The sequence below is a fragment of the Pezoporus wallicus genome, unplaced genomic scaffold (genome assembly GCF_028554395.1).
Source record: "Pezoporus wallicus isolate ANWC-B61680 ecotype Strahan unplaced genomic scaffold, APGP_CSIRO_Pwel_v1 scaffold_3294, whole genome shotgun sequence".
NCBI lineage: Eukaryota > Metazoa > Chordata > Aves > Psittaciformes > Psittacidae > Pezoporus > Pezoporus wallicus.
Genome location: NW_026635478.1, coordinates 3,326,060 through 3,341,767, shown reverse-complemented (window position 1 = coordinate 3,341,767; position 15,708 = coordinate 3,326,060). Strand labels below are relative to the sequence as shown.

The 15,708-nt window shown below is 37.6% G+C and overlaps 1 protein-coding gene across 4 annotated transcripts in view; it reads right to left on the bottom strand.

The window, feature by feature from the left end:
• Nucleotides 1-15,708, bottom strand: part of LOC130607990 (anoctamin-4) — a 192,781-nt gene that overhangs the window by 95,193 nt on the left and 81,880 nt on the right. For all 4 annotated transcript variants that reach the window (XM_057425557.1, XM_057425566.1, XM_057425581.1 and 1 more), the window contains 2 exons: nt 11,787-11,923; nt 5,010-5,168 (listed from right to left, as the gene is read on the bottom strand). In XM_057425557.1, the coding sequence (XP_057281540.1) occupies nt 5,010-5,168; nt 11,787-11,923 (296 nt within the window). The remainder of the gene's footprint in view (nt 1-5,009; nt 5,169-11,786; nt 11,924-15,708) is intronic.

The window sequence follows — 15,708 nt, the reverse complement described above, 5'->3', positions numbered from 1 at the left end:
CTGTGAACCTATCTACATCTGCTTGCAAATTTGAAAAGTCAAGATGTAATAGCATTCTCTAATCATATTGCATCAACTACTGAAAAAGATCTCTAAACATAACTTTCATTCTCAGATTAACATAACTTTCAGAGCCAGACTATACCAGCTAGTAGATACTTGTTCATATGGCAAAAGTGAAACTTACACTGTGCTTTCCTTCCCTACCATTTTGGCTTTTCTTCAGAGAACACTTATGGCATATTTCTATTGCCTATTGTATACACTGCCTGCTTATCATCTGCCAGATGTTGCCACAGAAACATCAGCTGCTGCTTGAGGCAGGGAGTGAATGCAATTAGAGATGTCCTGGCGACATCTTGACACTTATGGTGGCACTGTTTAAATTTTTAATTGGGCATACATCACAAAAAACAGTCCTGAAGACTGGACCAGTACACTACGCTAGTATCTTCTTTTATCCGGGAGATGCAAAGATCAGTGTGTGGGCAGAAGCCTAAATGGGTTGACTGCCATTATGTCTGAAATAACATATCTGAAATAATATCTGAAATTAGTTCCTGAAACAATACTTCCAGTAGCTGTGAGGAGACTTGCTTTTTGAGGCAGTAAGGAATGCTATTGCTTTTAAGTAAGGAGTGTTCATTGTTTTTATACTGAAAGATTAGCATACATTCGTATGAAATATCTATATAATAAAGGGCCTGAATATTACTGTCTCTCAATTTCTACTGTCATGCCAAATGCCTTTTTAAATAAACTCCATCAAATCAAATTACAAATTATGACTTTAAAAGTTTGGATACAATCTTTAAGGAAAATGTATCAAGTACATTTAGTAGGAGAACTACTCTATATGAATTTAGTGCAGACACGAGAAGAAAAAAAAACCCAACCAACCAAACAAAACAACCTCTCCTAAAACCCATGGCAAGTTCAAACTAAATGCAGTCTATTCCTAGGGCTACATGACAAGATCCTACTAAGCATCAGATTCATTTTGGATACGCAGTATTTATCTAAATCTAAGATGACCTCTTTATTCTCTTTTATAAATTACAAATCCAAGGATGGTCGGGGTTTGTTCATCCAGCATAGATTTCCTTGAACTACCTTACTTTTATCCTGCATTTGCATTGCATTAAAGTCCGGCTTAAATAAGTCACAAGTGAACAAGTTATAAATGTTAGCTGCTCCATGCTGGCTACCTCAGTGCATGCTCTGTAAGTGTAGCATAATTTAAAGTACCTTACTGAAAGTTGTCTGTAATACTATATACATGTACCAGCGCAACATAGTTACTGCTTACAGCAACTTAGTTCTACTTGGCCATTTAGGACAGGGAATAAAACACATTAATTGAAGATACAAGAGTAATTTGGGATAAGGGAACTTTTTGTTTTGGCCAAGAGGTTGAATTTACAAATCTTCATTCTTGTGAAAAATACGATTGTCCCAATATTATTCTGACTCTTCACTCTCTCCTGAAAAGATAGGTTTTCCAGAAAAATGTTGGGTTTCTATGGTCCCAGAGGGATGAACACAATGTTTGAAATGACAGTTACTATCTGTATTCATTTTTTTCACATGAAAGTGATCATAAGTTATTTTTTTCTAAGTGTCAGTGTATTGATCTTAGTCTCAGGTTTATCCTGCGTTTGGATAAATACGAAACATGACCTCAAAATGTGGACAGTAGTACCTTGTATCCTGTTAAACATTTCTCAGTTAATTCTGGAAGTTACAAGTTGTGTGTAGTATTTACAGAAGGTATCAGTCCTACAAATCAGCAGTGCTATTGGTATTTCATCCATGATAAGAACTTGTTCCATTTGGAGACTGCCCTCTTCATTTTACCCAAGACATAAATCTGTCTCAAACATTATTAAAAGATGAAAATGGTGTGGTCTTTGAGAATCCCACAGCCAGGATATCATAATTATTTCTCTCACTTGTGTAAAAAAAGGATAAATGAACATAGGAAATTTTATATCTGTCTGGACAGAAAACACAGTTCCTTTTCCTGGAATGACGTATATTTTCAATTAACTTACCTAGAGTTTCTGTGAATGTGATCACATCTTGGACGTGATCTGTGTTGGACTGGGACAACACAGTCATGTGACCCAGATCCAATATATACTGAAAAGCATGGGAAAGGGTCGGAAAATTATTTATGCTGTTCCACTCGATTAGCATTCACTCTCAGAGCTCTGCTAACCATGCTTTCACTAATTCAATGATCTGTTCCTTGGTCTGGGAGCTCTTCATTGTTTGCTGCTGAATATACAGAGCACCAAACCTGGCAGAACTCCTGTGGCAGAGTGCTGTGGTATAGCTAAAAAATGTGAGTGTGAATTCATTGGGGAATTACCTGCAAAACCTTTTTATAAAATTAGAAATATATACCTTTCTCAGCTACGTGATCTTGACACTGTGCCTGAAGTTATCTCAACATTTATGAACTCATTTCAGATTCACTTTTACATTTCATGCTGTTAAGTGAACACTTATGTACCCACCACTTCCTGGGTATTTTGATGTGCTACACTTGTCAGTGAGCCGCTGCAGTGCAATTTTCTCTTTCTGCAGTGTGCAGGGAAATATGGGTTTGAAACTACAGTGTGAACAGCTCTGTAAATTTTCCTCTCTGCCACTGATTTCACATTAAAAAGACAGGACTAACACAACTGAATGTCAATATATGAACAGCGCCAGTTGTCAAAGGAGAATGCACCAACAACGACACAAAATTCACAGAAGACAGAAAGTTTCTTTCAATCCAGCAATTACAGCCTTTTGCCTCTGTATAAGTTCCATGACCAAAGCCACAAACAATTATCTTATTTTATCTGGGAGCAAGCTTTTCCAGAAGTAATATATTATACCTGAAGAACTAGAAAACAGACATTCTGTTAAAATATTCCAGAATTGTAACTCAGAATGACGTGTAGTCCCACCAAAGAGAGAAGTACAAATAATGAGAAATAATCTAGTCATTAATCAATCCCACTGCTTAGTTTAAATTCAAGAGTTACACAGCACAGATGTTACTTTGTGGGGAGGGGGATGGACTGTACCAAGAATGTAGTTATTTCCTTCAGGATTATAATTCAATTTCATAAAAATCATAAAGTATAGATGCTACGGTTTAATTTTAGGTCAGAATCATATGCTAAAAAAGATTGCTACCCTAGATTTTAAAAACATTAGCCTGAGTCATGTAATACAACCTCATTTTGATCTTTCTGAGTTTAGAAAATGTACAATTACTGATGCTGCCAAGAAGTCACACTGAGGCCAAATGAGATTAATAAGAAATAAAACTGCATGTCAGTAGCATAATAGAAACTGAAATGAATAATCAAATGGGCAGAACATTCATGCAGTCTAGGCAGCAAAGTCCAAATAAATGGGCTTAAAAGCATCAAGAAAATTTCATAGTAAGCACTTGAATCATCAACTTGAAAAAGTTTTCTGTGTAAAATATTGCAATAAGTTTCATAATACTTGAAATATAAAGTGATTTCATAGCTTACACTATTGACCTTAGCACAACAAGAAAACTGCAAAAATCACAAAGTAGAAAGAAATAGTTTTGAGATCACTGGGCAGGTGTATCAATAGGGAGTGTTAATTTCACATTCATTTTCTACAGTGCCCAAATTTCAGAGACTTCTTCAGCATCTTTCCTGGTGGAAGCAGGGCAGGACTCTAGGTTGTGAAGCTGAACAGCTGCAGCAACACTCTCATGTTCTTGGATGTTGTGGCACAACTCCTACAGACAGTTGTATGTTTACAGGATTAAATGAACTATGGCTGCTATTGAAAACGTCTGATCAACTACAGCAGCACTAAAGACGCTAACTTCAAGGTTATCTGAAGGCACAGTTTATGATAACTGGTTGATGTAACCAGTGATACGCTCATACTCTTATAGCCCCAGTACCCATGTTCATTTAAAAATATGTAAACATTTAAATAAAGAAAACATTTTCATTGTTCTGGAGAGAAAGAGCTTCCATTTTTTCCTCCCCATTGTTCTCCATAGAGCCATGCCTTTCAAGTACGCAGGTAGAATATCTACACATGTACCAGGAATTCAGTGATAATACGCAGCACCAACATAATTTACCATGGTCTGCAACCTGGGCACTCCTCTACCATTTCCATCGGTGGCAGCTTGAAAATGCATACTGGCATGAGTGTGAGTTGATCAAGGTAAAGATATACATTCAGCAGTGTCTACTCCGCACAGAAGTGAGAATTAAGCCATGTATAAGCATACTTTTAAAAGTTTAAGAAAGAACATAGCGTAGGCAAAAGAGATGGTCTCTTAAGCCTTGCTCCTGCTACTTACCATATCAATAAACTTTTAGACACTTTACATTCACTTTTGCTCTTTTTGTTCAGAAAAGATTCACTGTGTTTTGGGACACTGTGTTGCAAATAACACCAATATAAGTGATTCATATGCACTGTCCAATTATTTCAATGTTTAGGATTAAGACAGAAGGAGAGACTTTAGGCTCTGTTCAAACTACGAAAATACTGCTCAAGTCCCTGTGCCTAAGCTGACAGGAAAAGGAAGGCATGGTCTAGTAAGGCCTCTAGAAAGAGTACCAAGAGTCTCAACAATAATTGGAGCAGGTAACTAAAAGGAATAGGTGCAGAAATGTGGACTGCACTCAGTAGAAATAAGGCCGTCCAAACCCAGCACTTATTTTCTCTATTGCACAGCACAGTGAATTAAATTCTTTGGCTTACTTGTGCAGGAGGTTGAAAAATATGACTGTAGTGGCCTATTTTGGCCTTCAATCCATGTGTTGTTTTTCTTTAGGCTATGCTTTCCAACTGCTTTGGCAAAAAATAGCCTATATTTAGGCATGCTTAAAAGCATTTTTCCACTGCTACAACACAGTAAAGGAGGTTCAGAGTAAACAAAACTCATGCCATCAGATTCTATACAGCTTTCAATGTTGAAAATTCTTTCAAGGAAGCTTTCTTACCTCTTTTTCCATTTGTAGTCCTTCTGCCCTGATATTTCTCTCAAATATTTCTCTCTTTTCTGCCTGTGGATTGGATTTTCTATACACCAAGATGTAGTCAATCCGACATTTCCCATCTCTAAAGTATAGTCCATTGGTTTTGTTCTTATCAGGTACTTCCTGTAAAGAGAAAGTCAAACATTTTGGTAATGTTAATTTGCCTTTGTAATTGCTGCACTGCTGTTTGCACATCATTTTTCAGTAATACTCAGAGGAAAAGAGAAGGAATCAGAACAAGCTGTTCAAGTTTTTAGGTACTTTACATAAAGTGCCTCTGAAGTCCTGTAACAGGATTACAGACTTTAAAACCAGGTGGTTTTCTTAGGCAGCTACTTGGTCATATAGGCTTGGATTAGGACAGAATAGAGAACACAAGCCAACATTCCTCCCTCACCACCCTCCATAAAATTAGGAATAACTTCTCACATATAAAATAAAGAAGAAAATAGTGGTACTGAAGCATAAATTTTAGATTAAGAGCTTAGTATGGTAGAATGTCTTTGTACAGGAGAAAAGAACAAAAAACGACAAGAGCATTTAGCATACAGCAAGAAACACTAAAACCTGGTACAGAGATTCTCATTCCTTTGTGATGACTCTAGTACCTCTGTCTCACAGGAGATCCTGTACCTACCTCACTATCCCTTATCAGACTAAGAACAAAATATCCTTTGCTTAAGGAACAGTTGAGGAAACCCACTGGATTTATTTGAAAATAATTCCTGGTATTTGGTCTAGCAGTACATAAACACAATAAAGATGTTTTCTTGGCTATTTTCTGCAAAAAGTGTGCCTGTTCCAATGTTTGCCCTGATAGAAAGAAACCATTTGACTTCACTGTTACTAAGAGGTCAAGCTGGTCCCTCTTCTGAGATCTAAATCAAACTGCAGGTCTTTTTCCAGAAACTCATGAGATTAAACTCTCTACACATCCTCCTCACAATTTAACCCTACTTCCACAGAATACAAGCCCTGACCAGGGGTTAAGCTTTCACCTTCAGTGAAGTTGGATTTGGCAGTTTGTGGGTTGGAGTTTTTTGTAGAAAAAATGTGCACTGTGAATGACATATAGGTACGAGCAGCTTTCTCTCAGAGTAACGTAGTCAGCAGGGATCTTCAGGGGCCTCAAGATCAGTCCAGCTCCAACCTGAAGGGAGGGTTAGGCTAATTTCTCAGTTTTTCTAGAATTTCTTAAACATTCGTACCAGAAATAGCCATGTCTTATAATGTATGGTCAAATCTTAGGGAAAAAAAAAGTAGGTAATTCTCAAAATACTTTCTCCATAGCAGAACTGCTTCTGAATTTAAATTGCAAAAAGTGAACTTAGTACACATTATTCTTACAGAACCTTCCCCCACCGATGTTCCCATTGAAAGAATGTAGGGTAAGCTATCTTCCTGATTCTTGGCAGGCATTTTGATTAAATGGAAAAACCAATGAAAGCATCCCAAATGTCCCATCCCCATGGTATATAGAGTTTACTGAAAGCAGAAAGGGCAATTTTTCTAAGATTATTTTATTACAGTGCCTGACTTCTGACACAGCTTAATGCACACTTGATATAGTAGAACAGTTCTTTGAACTGCAAAAGAAGGCAAGAAAAAAGATTTAAGCCCTAAGGAAATAACAGTAACAAACCATTTATATCTAGACTGCATATCATGCTGACAAATAATATTATCAAATATAGAAATATTTTTTCATGGAGCATTAAGTATGAAAACAGCTCAGGAAGCACAGTTTATTTTTTCTATAAAAAAAATCAATGTTGAGAAGACATAAAAGACCCAAAAAAGGTATTTAAGGTTATTTAAATAAAGGAAGGGTGCAATAGGAGATTTAGAGGCAGTGGGTCATCTTGGAGGTCCCATTCTCATTTCTAAGCCTCCTGATGAGCCATCCTTCCTGTTTTGTAGGTCTCAGAGTCACTGCATATATTTTAGCAAATAAAGTGGTGTAATAGGAAAGTATCTGTACAACAAAACAACCTATGCTGAGGATCTGCTGTCCACACTATATAGTGCTTACATCTCACAATTTATTTGCATGCAGAAGAAATCCAGGTTTAAAATCCAACACTGCCCTGGAACGCAAACAGAGCATGGGTAGGGGTAACTGAGAGATTCGCTTCAAATATACACTCCTGATCTGAACTAAAATGTCAGTACAGACCCATCTAGAGAGTACAACAAGGAATCTGCCTTTCTCTGCATGCAACAATGACTCCAATGGAAAAATAGATTTGCTCTTTATGCTTCCTATATTTCATCTTTCTCTAAAGAAAATTGGGTTGCCCTACGCTGACTCATCAGTGGATGTAGAATTTTATATTAAAGAGCATCTATGAGATTTAGCTGAGTTATTTGACTTGCAGGACTTCTATAACTATGACACCCTGAGACAACTACTTTTTCTTGCACCTGTGAAGCACTCCCAACAACAGTATTGTAATTTTTTGTTCAAAAAAGCAACCCTTATCTCTAGTTGGAGGTCCTTTTAATTTTAGGAACACAGTATGTCAAAAACAGACTGATAAACCCTACTAGACTAGTAAGCCTCTGAGAAGGAACCTTTTCTGTTGTCTTCTGTTATAGCCTGTAAGGAAGCTTGATAGACTGATCCTGGACTTCCAAGAACTCATGATAAAGAGACAGTAAGGCCTGGCCTCCCAGTGTCAGGAAATACCAGCTGCAGGGCTTTTGCACTGTTCACAGACTTCCAGGCTTACACTATTCTAGACAGAGACTCTTCTCCTACCTTGAGCTTTGCTGACCCTTCTCCAGACACTGCATTTTGATTCCCTGTGTTATGACTTCAAAACTCAATTTTCCTGAACTAATTAAATACACATATATGTGTAGAATCATGTCTGACTACAGTTTTTGGTGGGAAAGTGGTCTAGTCATGTACAACAAATCTCCATTGCTTCAACTGAAAAAGGATGCTGTAAGGAAGTGGAAGAACCAGGAAGACTTCATCTTCGCAAGAAGTTTATTATTTCTGGCTATATTTGCAGCTTTATTTGTAATATGTGTATTTGAAATTGAATCATTGGGAATTCTTTTCCAAGGAATGCAGTAGTTTTCATATTCTCAGACCCACAATTAGGAGCCATCAACATTCAAAGACACATGACTCATACACACATACACACTAGGAGAACTTTAGGCTAAAGGGCTTACCCAAATGTTTCACTATGAAAAATCAGAGGATTCATAACACTAGCAGCTATAGAGAATTGACAATAAACTTTTAAACAAAAGTGTAATTAGGAAAATAAAGGAAATGTGAAACTTCACCTGCAGGCCTTTAAGAAAATAATTCAGAAGGGACTCTAATGTTCACTAGCGTAACAACAGATTAAATTCTTTCTTCATTCCTAATTTCAGTACCTTGTTATTATCAGTATGGATGCTCAACGAAGATAGGATCTTTGAATTCTAAGATTGTCATTTCCTGTTTGTGACTACTTGAAATTAGAGTCCCCTGCATGCAGTTTCACAGCTGGTAGAGAGGGTTAATATGTTATGAATTTATGCAGAAAAACAGGAACCCAGAACCACCTAGTTTTTAAGCCACAGCTCTAATCAAAGAACAAGTGTATTTTCTCTCTGTGTTCTTTTGTTCCTAATATCCCTTTTCCCATTTAGATTGTAATTTTGATGAAACTGCAACTTTTTTTTTTTTTTCATGTATCTTCACTGGTTGTTTTATTTTTCTTGACACCATAATATATTTAATTACATTGAACTTCTCAAGTAATGAAATCATCTAGGCTGAAAAATCAAGTGCTCACAAGTTAGGAAGCAACAGATTTGTAGTTTCCTCTGAAATCATACATAATCTCTTTCCATATCCATCCTGATCATTGATGACAAGGATTTGGTGAAAAAAAATTATGTAGCTAGTTTGTATTCTTGTAAATACACACAGGAAAACATCTGAAATGGCACAAGCTATTATAAATGCTATAAAGAATGTCACAATTCTTATTTTGCAACATTAATGTATTCATTTTCCTGCCATAATCCTCAATGAAAGTTGCAATTTATAAAACACATAGTTAAAACAAACTATATTGCGCATAATGTTAACAACACTGCCTCCAAATATCAAGAGAATTGTCTGTTTACAATGAAGACTGTGGGATTGACTCTTACAATTTTAATTTCAAAACTACCTACATTAGCTGGAATGTCAAGTATGGGCCATAAAAACTCATTTAAGAAGAAGTCAAATTTTGTCCCAGCCCCACCATTCTCCCTTGTTTGGATAAAGAACACTTAGTTACTACTCCATAGAAAGAAAGGCAGAACAGATGCATAACCTAGAATATAGCTCCTAAATAATTTTAATTTTTACTTTCTTTCTGCTGCCACTCCATTTATTAGAAAATGAAACTTCAGTGAAAGTAATGCAATATTTTAGTGATAATATGCCCCTGGATTTAAATTGTAAAGTGTATACCTAATTGTTACATTGACACAGGTTAAAAGTATTTCAATCAATGCACACAAAGGGAAATGTGATTTTCAAGTTGCTCAAACTGTCACTGTGTTTGAATGGAACAACAACAACAAAAAACATCTTTAGCCAAAGTACAAGCTGAATCTCAATCTGGCTCTGCATCTGTTAAAGAACTGTTGATAAAGTTCCATGCATAAAGTCTTCATTGTTTTTCTGGTTGAGCATGAACAACTAAAGGTTGAAGTAAACAATTTTTCAACTTGTCAGCTAAACAAAGGTGATAAGAAACCTTAGGTATGTCCTTGCTATTTCTTTTTTTTTCAATTGTAAATTAATTTTAACAAATTCAGCTAGAAATCACATGAAACTATTCTGCTGCAATGTTATCTTCAAAACAAAACCAAACAACAACATATTCAGAGAGAGAGTTTCAGTGGTGTCAGATCCCCTGTCCTGATGACATTAAGGGGAATCTACAGGCTCTTACAGCTACTAAACTAAACTGAAAGACTGAAAGGAATCTTGAAGCTTCAGAGTTCACCCTACCGCTATACAGTTGTGCTCCCATATTACCCATACAACCCAAACAACATCTAAACAGTGTATCTTTTCCTTCAGAAATTAAGCAGGGACCAAGTACTTTGAACTATTTTGGTGTTTTGTTGTTTTTTTTGTTTGTTTTTTTTTTTTTTTTTTGTAGGCTACAGCATCCTTCAGCTCCCGTTAGGAATTTCAATTTTCTTCTCCCCCTTCCCTCTGCCCCCATACATATAAATGACCTACACTACTATATTCCTCAGTTAAGGCCGTGCAGGGAAAAAAGATGAATCTGTTCAACTAGGAAAATTATTCCTCAGACATTTTCCCTTTCACTTAAAAAAACCCCAAAGAAGACAGCAAAGAGGTGGAAAAAGGTTTTGCAGTATTTTTTTTTTCCAGGATTGCTAAATTAACAGCACATATATTGCTCTATACCGTTCAGTTTCTGACCATCTTCCTCTTAAACTTGCAAAGATCATGTATCTTTCACCTGTGCCATTTTGTTAAAGACCATACGGTACATGATCCCAAAATGTAACACAGGAATATCGTGTCAGATTAACCTATTATAGATCAAAAAGGCAAAGAGAGCCCTCTGCAAACTGTACAGGAAGCTGGGAAAGAGCAATGAGTTAAGGTGAAGATAAATTGTGAGCAAGGTCAAACATATCTCTAGTGCTCTGAATTTTACTGCTTTAATTATCTGTCTAAACATTCTAGGAGCACAGTTCTCAGTGGGCCGAATTTCTAGCACAAGAAAAATCTCTGACTCTTTCCTCAGTAGTTCTTATGTGAAATTCTCAGCAGTGTTTCACATAAAAGCTTGCACCACAAAACCCTCCAGATCCTGAAAAGCGCATAATCTGTAATTACATCATCTAAACTTTTTCTGAACTAGTAAACAAGCAGGGTCAGGGTAGGGGTTTCAGCCATATCTTATGGTTTCCCATGGGTTTTCATTGTCAGTATGGTCCTTTTCAGTTCTGCCAGTCAGCCCTCTGCCAAAAAAATCCCCAGGCACAGATTGCAGATAAAATCAAAGCACCCCAGTGAGTAGTCTGGATACAGCTGCATGCCTGATGTGGGGGAAAAAAGAAAAGTCCCTGGTGTCTCCACTCCCTGAAGAGATAGCAAAGTTAAAGGTATCATGTTCCTTTCTCCACAAAGGACACAAAAAGGAATTTAGGCACAAATTTCCACCATGGATCTACGATGCTTTGTTTGCTTTAAGGTAAGATTTAAAAGGGATGATGTGCTGAATGATTCCTCTCTGGTATGTTCTCTGAATTACCCTTGTGCACCATCAGGTCATTTGTTCTTCACTGGAAGGGAATGTGTCTCATACCTGACACCCAATGCTTCTTATGAGTTTTATGATAAATTAACCTCCTTCCTCCCAAATGATTAACATAGGGAAAACCTTTCATTTATTTTCAGAAGCAGTGAAGCATTAGTCTTGGATGTTTCAAAAAACAAGCAGACAGCAAAGGCATGCACAGGCCTTACACTGGGGGCACATGAAATCAATAAAACCTCCTTTTAACTTGAGATGTTTTATATTTCAGCATTATAATGGAAAACCAGCAACCATGGGAAAGGTGAGACACGAGCTGACTTGCAATAAGTAAGTATTCATTTTAATTTAATGCAATTAAAAAAAATCAAATTACAAAAATCAAACGTCCTTTTCTGTAATGGACATGAATAATTATTACATTAATAATTCTTACCTCTCCCACAACTTCCAACCTGCTGGCATCATCAGAGGTACTGGTCAAGTTACCGTGGTGAAGCAAGGAGTCATCATCTTTGGAAGGGCTGTTCACACTTTCTAACTCATCAAAAAAAATGTTGACATCCTTAGCTACTAAAAACAAAAATAAAAATATACATTCAAATCACCATTGAACCAAATAAAGACAGCCATTTTAACACCATCAGCAATCACACTTTTTAGTTCTGGTGTAAGTATATACTGTGTAAGTTTAAAATCTGATGCACATTGGCAGACTGCTTTTTTCACCAGTGAGACACTTTAAGATCTAGGATACCACATCACCTCTCTGATGACAAATAGGCAATCTTCTTGATACATTAGTATCTCCTCAGCATCTCTTGGGCTAAGAGGCTTAAGCAATTACCTTCTGGATTAGTATGGTCTCTGAAAATTTCTTACTTTATTAAGAAATATATTTTTAACCTAGTGCACAAAGTATCAAGTTAGAAGTCATACTGATATGTGGGGCAGCCAGAGGCAGATGTCAAATAAATACTGTTACTTGAAACACATTAAGTAAATAAGGCTGGGAAGAAGTTTGTCTGTGCAAGGTTTGGCATGTTTTGATGCATATAAATCTGGCACATTCAGATCTACCTCCTGCACAACCCCAGGTCATGCATCAAACCACTACAAGGAAGAGGTGGAAGCACTGGACCATCTCTAGAGAAGGGCAACAGAGCTAGTGAAGGGCCTGGAGCACAAGTCTGATGAGGAATGGCTGAGGGAACTTTGTTTAGCCTGGAGAAGAGAAGGCTTGGGGGGACCTTATCGCTCTCTACAGCTACCTGAAAGGAGGATGGAGGGAGGTAGGATCGGTCTCTTCTCTCAAGTAGCAAGGGATAGGACAAGAGGAAGTATCCTCAAGCTGTGCCAGAGGAGGTTTAGACTGGATATTAGGAATAATTTCTTCACCAAAAGGATTGTCAAGCATTGGAACAGGCTGCCCAGGGAACTGGTGGAGTCACTGTCCCTGGAAGTATTTAAAAGACATATAGACGTGGCACTTAGGGACGTGGTCTAGTGTCCCACTTCCTGAGCATCCCCCCTGGCTCAGGAAGTGGGACAGACCGAGGCTGCCAGGCCCTGCTTTGCTACCCTCATGGGGAACCCCAGGCCACAGTGGTGCCCTGAAGGGAGATACCTGCTTTAGTAAATGAGTTGAATTTCCTCCACTTTCATGCAATGCCAGGTCATGTGATAATTTTACTCTAATTAAACCCAAAAATAGAAGAAGGAATGAGTTAAAGGATGGCACCGTACTCCAGATAAGAGCAGCGTTAGCTTTAGGGTGATATTCCTTGCTCTGCTGAGCAAGGAGGCAATGAGAAGCTGTGGGCAGCACTGCTGTGCAAGTCTACAGTCCCACATACAGGCCAACCGGCTGTTGGATGAGAGACACAGGGTGTGCAGGCTGCAGGCAGCAAGGTCCACCTTTGCACCCCATACACTGCTGCACATCTGGTGCAAAAAGGTAATGAAGAGATGTGTGTGAGGAGAAGAAAGGTGTGTTGGCTGAGGATCAGACTTCAGCTGTGGACGGACTTCATCTCTCCAACATCATGTTTTATTAGCAAAATTCAGAATTATGACCACAGAGTTGCAACTGTTTGAAGGGACCCCCAAAAGCCAGCTACTGAGCCTCTTCCCCTGACCAGAGTAGGATCAAATACCTATTATTTTTGACAAAAGTGTGTGTAACATACTATTCCTCACACATTTTCGCAAACTCAAATGACTTTTGGAATCATTCTTTTGTGCAATAACCTTCTTATCCTTTTGCAGCCTCCTTAACTTAGTGACAGGCAGTTGCAATTCCTGTGGACAAGAATTTATATTAACAGGGAACAGACAAAAATCTCTAATTGCTGGTGGCATCTTAGTTCCATTTCTAACTAAAAATCCATCCCTCTGCTGTGGAGAGACCAAATAGCTGCCAGAAATTAACAGCCATTAGCTGTTGCCAACCATCAGGAGCATTTTGTGACCTCCTTTTCACCTTTCCCTTCTTCAGGGGCTATAGCTAAGTTTAAGAAACCTTTTTAAAACATCTCTGATGCTATTGACTCCACAGTCTCTGCAGGTGGCCTATTTTTCAATATAAGAAGCAGGAGAAAATTTTCTTCATAATATTTGTCCTGAATATGTACCTATGCGGCAATTTAAATATATTATTCTTTTCCTATCAATCATGAACACAGGGATAAGCTTGCTCCCTTTTTGTACATCTTCTACAGTATCTTAAATATGTTATTACAGCTGTAGTTAGATAAAAAAAGAAAACCCTATCAAGATATTCAAGAACCCTTTTTCTTCATTTTTATGCATAAAATAAGGACAATGTTAAAGACATAAATTGTATTTTTGGTTACAATACTTTTGCTTAGAAAGCCACTAAAAAATTCAGAAACAACAGAAAGGTCTTCACAACAAATCAAGCTGTTAGGCAAATGAGCTAACCTAAACAACATAATTTTTAATAGAGATTCTGAGTTTTAATACTTGTAACAGTATTTTTTTTCCATGTAGACAGCATAACAATAAGGAATACTGCACCAAATTAACAGGTTTTGGGATAACATAGTACTCCTTGTGTTTAGTAACTATCATTCTTTGTATCTCAGTATTAGTATTGCACAATATTTAATCCCTACTTAACACTTCATATCATAATTCATCAGTTTTAGACAGCACCCTCTATTCTGCAGGATCCCAACCAGCTTTTATAGAGTTATTGGTAGTAATAGATTCACCCGCTTTATTCTCTTTTAAATGATGTGTAACGTCATAGTCTGTGAACAGATCGGAGGTCTAAACCGCCTTTTTTTTTTTTTTTCAGTTATCAATTTACTCTTGCCATTTTAAGGCTGTTTCTACCAGCAGTCCATTTATTTTACTTATCTGTGAGGGTGGTGAGGCACTGAAATGGGCTGCCCAGGGAAGTTGTGAATGCTCCATACCTGGCGGTGTTCAAGGCCAGGTTGGATGGAGCCTTGGGTGACATGGTTTAGTGTGAGGTGTCCCTGCACATGGCAGGGGGATTGGAACCTGATGATCTTAAGGTCCTTTCCAACCCTAACTATTCTATATGATCTTAATTTTGTGAAAAGTGCTGGAATACCATTGCAGACAAACATCCAGGATGGAGTTTTTCACTTTAAAACTAGCAGAATGCCTCCATGACAGCAACACATGATCCTGTATATGATCAACACCTCAATATAGTCTGAAAACAACCAACTAAATTGTGAAGCTTTCTGAAGATTATGCATGATATGTATCTGTTGCAGAGGCAATAGAAGATGTAAAAATGAAAGTTTTGCCTGCATGCTATGCTGAAGGGAATTAGAATTAGCTTTTACCTGCCATTAAGACTGCCTTGGCAATTAAGGTGATGCCTTTGAGGCATTAGAATTGCTGCTTCCTGAAGTGCCAGTAATGCTTTAGGTTGCAAAATATGGTTAAGTCAGTGTTTGGCAGTACACAGTTTGGTGTGAAAGAGAGTGAATGCGTCCAAGGGTTTCAAGCAGAGAATTACTAAATTATTCTGACGACTTGTGAGGAGCAAAAAATCTTATTTCAACGTCACATTAAAATCCAACCCATCTCAGCAGTTACTAGAAGTTGTGGAAGCAGTGAATCACAGCATTAGTGAAATTAGCTACAAGACCTGTCCAGATTGCCTGTAGTAGGAAACTGCTTCAGTCAGAAGTACAGAGGCAATTGGCATTCTGGTTGCTAGCTTCAGCAAGCAAGTTAACTAGTACAGAGATATGCCTAACTACGTCATCAGCATTATAGATGTCTGTCACCTTTTTTCTGGTGAGAAAGTTGAGTTCTTTACGCAGTTTTTTTTTTTACACAATTGCGGTGCT